We start from the raw sequence: 4,050 nt of genomic DNA, 5'->3' as shown, positions 1-4,050 counted from the left end.
CTTTGCTTCTTGGTGAGTCTGGCTAGAGGTTCATTAATCTTGTTTATGCTTTCAAAGAACCTGCTCTTGGTTTCATTGATATTTTGTATTGATTTTTTTGGTCTCTGGTTGAGGGTAAGGCTGGGCTTCCGATCACAGCCGCTCTCCCCTTTAAGATTGTGTGGTCTCTGTGGCAGAGCTGGCCGCTCTGGGAGAGATTTCAGCAGGAGTAGAGGCTGCCCAGGCAAAGGAACCTGGTCCACCAGTCCTCAACAGTCCCATGGAATACAACTGTCCCTCACTCACAAACACAGGCACTCCCTGCATGTCCATGCACTCTTCTTTTGCTCTCTCACTCACACACTCTCTTGCAGCCTGCTGTCCCATAAGCAGCCATCTTGGATATCTGGATGATTCTTTTAGTAAAAAAAAAAAACATTTGGTACAATATTTGTCACTCGAGAAAAATTCTAAAAAATACATGCTTTCTCATTATGTATATGGCCATGATGGAAATAAATTGGGAAGCTAAAAAAACAACAAAGGGGAAAACTGTAGGTTATAAGGGAAAGAAGAAAGTTTAATAAAGTGAGTTACTGAAATTGAATACAGAAGTTAAGGTCAAATAAATGGAAATTCTAGGAAATGAGTAGAAAGAGAAGGCTCTACTTCCACAGTCTGAAGATAATCTCAGTATCTGATTCTGAGCCTTTTTTCCCAATGAATCCAAAGACACACTTCATTCCTATCTTTCATGCAATTTGTAACAAGAGTGAATAGCTCAATATATCTAATTTGCAAAGCTATATCTATAATCATCAGTGGATTTGAGCATTGCTGATAAGCTTAAATTATTTTCATGTGAAAAACATCAGTTTAAGAAGACATACTAGTATGCTTTTAATTAAGTAAAAATGTATTAAATCATGGCATTTCCATTAATATAGATCTCACCCTGTTTTAAACTAATAATAACTTAATAATCTGTGCAATGACATCCACTATCGAGGTGTGCTCATTTTCAACCTGTTTATACATCATTTTTAATCATTATAAATGCAGATTACTGGGCCCTTCTGGAGTGGGACTCAGAAACTGCATTTTATTTTTAAAAATATCTTTATTGTTGGAAGTATTAGATATGTTCCTTGTTTTTTGCCCATTGACCCCGTCTAGCCAACCCCGCCCCTGCCCAAGGCCTTTACCACCTTACTGTCTGTGTCCAGGGGTTATGCATATATGCATATAAGTTCTTTGGTTGATCTCTTCCCACCCATTCCCCACCCCCTCTCCTGGGGCCTTCCCTCTGAGATTCAACAGTCTGTTCCATGCTTCTATGTCTGACTCTGAGACTTTGACCTCTGCCATCTGTGGTACGTCTTTAGTCTTAGGACCACTGGCCTGTTTGTAGTTTCCTTCACAAAGAATGTCTTCAGAGCCTGTTTGATGTCCTTGTTCCTGAGACTGTAGATGAAGGGGTTCAGCATGGGTGCGACCACAATGTACATCACTGAGGCTGTTTCAGTTGAATGTGAGCTCTGGATAGCAGCAGAGCCGAGGTACACGCTTAGCACTGTACAATAAAATAATAAGACAACCGAGATATGAGATGCACACGTAGAAAATGCTTTGTATTTCCCCTGAGCTGATGACATTCCACGTATGCAGGACACTATCTTAGAATATGAGAAAAGGATCCCGAGGAAAGAACCTACCCCCAGCAGGACAGCTGCAAAATACATCACCATGTTATTAAGAAAGGTGTCAGAACAGGCAAGTTGGATCATCTGATTGAGTTCACAGATGAAGTGGGGGATTTCCAAGTTTCCACAGAAGGACAGCCTCAACGCCAATAAGCAATGTAACAAGGAATTCAGGATACTCATGATCCAAGACATCAGAACCAGCAGTCCACAGAGCTGGGGGTTCACGATGACCATATAGTGCAGGGGGTGGCAGATGGCCACAAACCGGTCATAGGCCATCACTGTCAGGAGACAAAAGTCCAACACTGCAAAGAGTATAAGAAAATAAATCTGTGTGATGCATCCTGTGTAGCTGATGGTTTTTCTCTGTGTCTGGATGTTGACCAGCATCTTTGGGATGGTGGTGGAGGTGAAACAGATGTCTACCAAGGACAGGTTGGCGAGGAAGAAGTACATGGGTGTGTGGAGGTGGAAGTCTGAGCTGACGGCCAGAATGATGAGCAGGTTTCCCAACACAGTGATCAGGTACATGGAGAGGAAAAGCCCAAATATGAGGGGCTGCAGTTCTGGGTCCTCTGAAAATCCCAGGAGAATAAATTCTGAAATTTGTGTACCATTCCCTGGTTGCATATGGTGGAGGTGACTACTAGGAAAGAGGGAAATAATATGACTAATTCACAAAAACTCATATTACATATTTGAAATGCTAACATTTATATTTGTAGAGAAAGAATTAATTTTAATATATTGTGTATGAATCTGGTCCCCTTTTGGGAAAGCCCCTGTGTCACCTGTGATATGAAGTTTTCTTATCAATCATCATTTTTCCTTAAGGTGTTATGTACTCTACAGTTTTAATGAGACATTTTTCATGTATTTCAGGAATATAAATTGAATGCTGACCATGTTTTTGGCACTGTCCAGGCTGTAAGTATAGGGTGCTGAAGAACAAAAGTTTCTAGAATTCAATGATGTACATGATCCTTGGCTGTGGGTCAGGGTGGGTGTGGAAGGCAACCAGTTGGTGTGTCTCTCTCACATGGATGTTTCTCTCTCCCTCCGCCCTTTCAAAATCAGTGGAAAAAATATCCACATGTGAGGATTAACTATATATATGACATTTCAGATGGTGACAGGTGTTATGAAGAAAAGGAGAGCAGGTATGAAGAAATGAATAGGGTGTTTTATTTTCATGGGTGTTTAGGCAAGACCTACAAACAAGATGCCATTTGTAAAGAAACCTCAAGTAAGAGAGGGCGATGCAAGGTTCTGTGGGAGAGTGTGTGTTGGGCAGAGGGAATGGCCAGGGTAAAGGTCCTGAGGAAGATGTTTGTTTTCATGTTCAGCCAAAAAAGGAAACCAGTGTTGGAGGTGAGTGAGCATGAGGAAGAGGATGAGAGACGGTGTCAGACAAGTTGGGGCCTCTCTGCTACTGTTGAAACCTCAGGCACAGGGACGTCCTCATTCACACTGCCTCTTGCAGTTTGGTGCAAACGTGCCCCATGGATGGGAACAGATCCCCTCCTCAGTACCTTCTCTTGATCGAGTTCTGGCTCCTGTATTATAGAGTTACCTCGGAATATATGATCCCTAGCTCTCCTGTGTTGAGGACTGAAAACACACACACACACACACACACACACACACACACACACACACACACTATAACATGGTTATATTATTTTCATGCCTTTCTCAGACTGATTAGGAGTGGCTATAATCCAAGTTGGCCAGATCATTCACGTGTATACTTTAGAAATGGGTTCTAGCAATCCCAACTCGTATCCCTCCCACAGAGAAATAAACTTGGGCTCCATATTGGGATGGCCATTTTTCTACTGGATATTTAAACTAACATTTAAAAAATCTGTTTATATCCTAACTATTGTAAATAATGCTGCAATGAACACATGGTGGCCATGTCTTTCTGATTTAGTGATTTTGTTTTTTTCAGATAAATATCAGAAGTAGCATTGTTGGGAGTCCATCGATAAATGAATGGATAATGAATATGGTACACACTCACACACACACACGTTGGGGCAAACTGTATATTTACAGTTGTTCACATGGAAAATAATACAATAATTAAAAAGTAATTAAATAAGATTAAACTCTGTGTTCTGTGTACGCACAACTATAAACCTACTTTTGCTCTACCCTGTATATACAGTATAGAATATTACTCAGAAATAAAAAGAATGAAGCCTTGCTATTCGCAGCAGCATGAGACACATCTAGGGAGCATTATGCTAAGTGAAATAAGTCAGACAGATAGACAAATACCATATAATTTCACTTACATGTAGAATCTTAAACAAAACAGAACAAACACCCAAAACAAAACAAAAACAAACTCATAGTT

General features: G+C 40.6%; 1 protein-coding gene across 1 annotated transcript; it reads right to left on the bottom strand.

The window, feature by feature from the left end:
• Nucleotides 1-1,313: 1,313 nt before the first annotated feature.
• LOC118652549 (olfactory receptor-like protein OLF4) lies at nt 1,314-2,321 on the bottom strand. The gene has a single exon (XM_036302447.1). It carries the CDS (start codon nt 2,313-2,315, stop codon nt 1,314-1,316), a length of 1,002 nt encoding a protein of 333 aa, XP_036158340.1. The 5' UTR covers nt 2,316-2,321.
• Nucleotides 2,322-4,050: the final 1,729 nt, after the last annotated feature.

The sequence above is a fragment of the Myotis myotis genome, unplaced genomic scaffold (genome assembly GCF_014108235.1).
Source record: "Myotis myotis isolate mMyoMyo1 unplaced genomic scaffold, mMyoMyo1.p scaffold_m19_p_32, whole genome shotgun sequence".
In the NCBI taxonomy this organism is placed as follows: Eukaryota; Metazoa; Chordata; class Mammalia; order Chiroptera; family Vespertilionidae; genus Myotis; species Myotis myotis.
The sequence above is the reverse complement of the archived record's forward strand: the minus strand, read 5'-3'. Positions and strand labels throughout refer to the sequence as shown.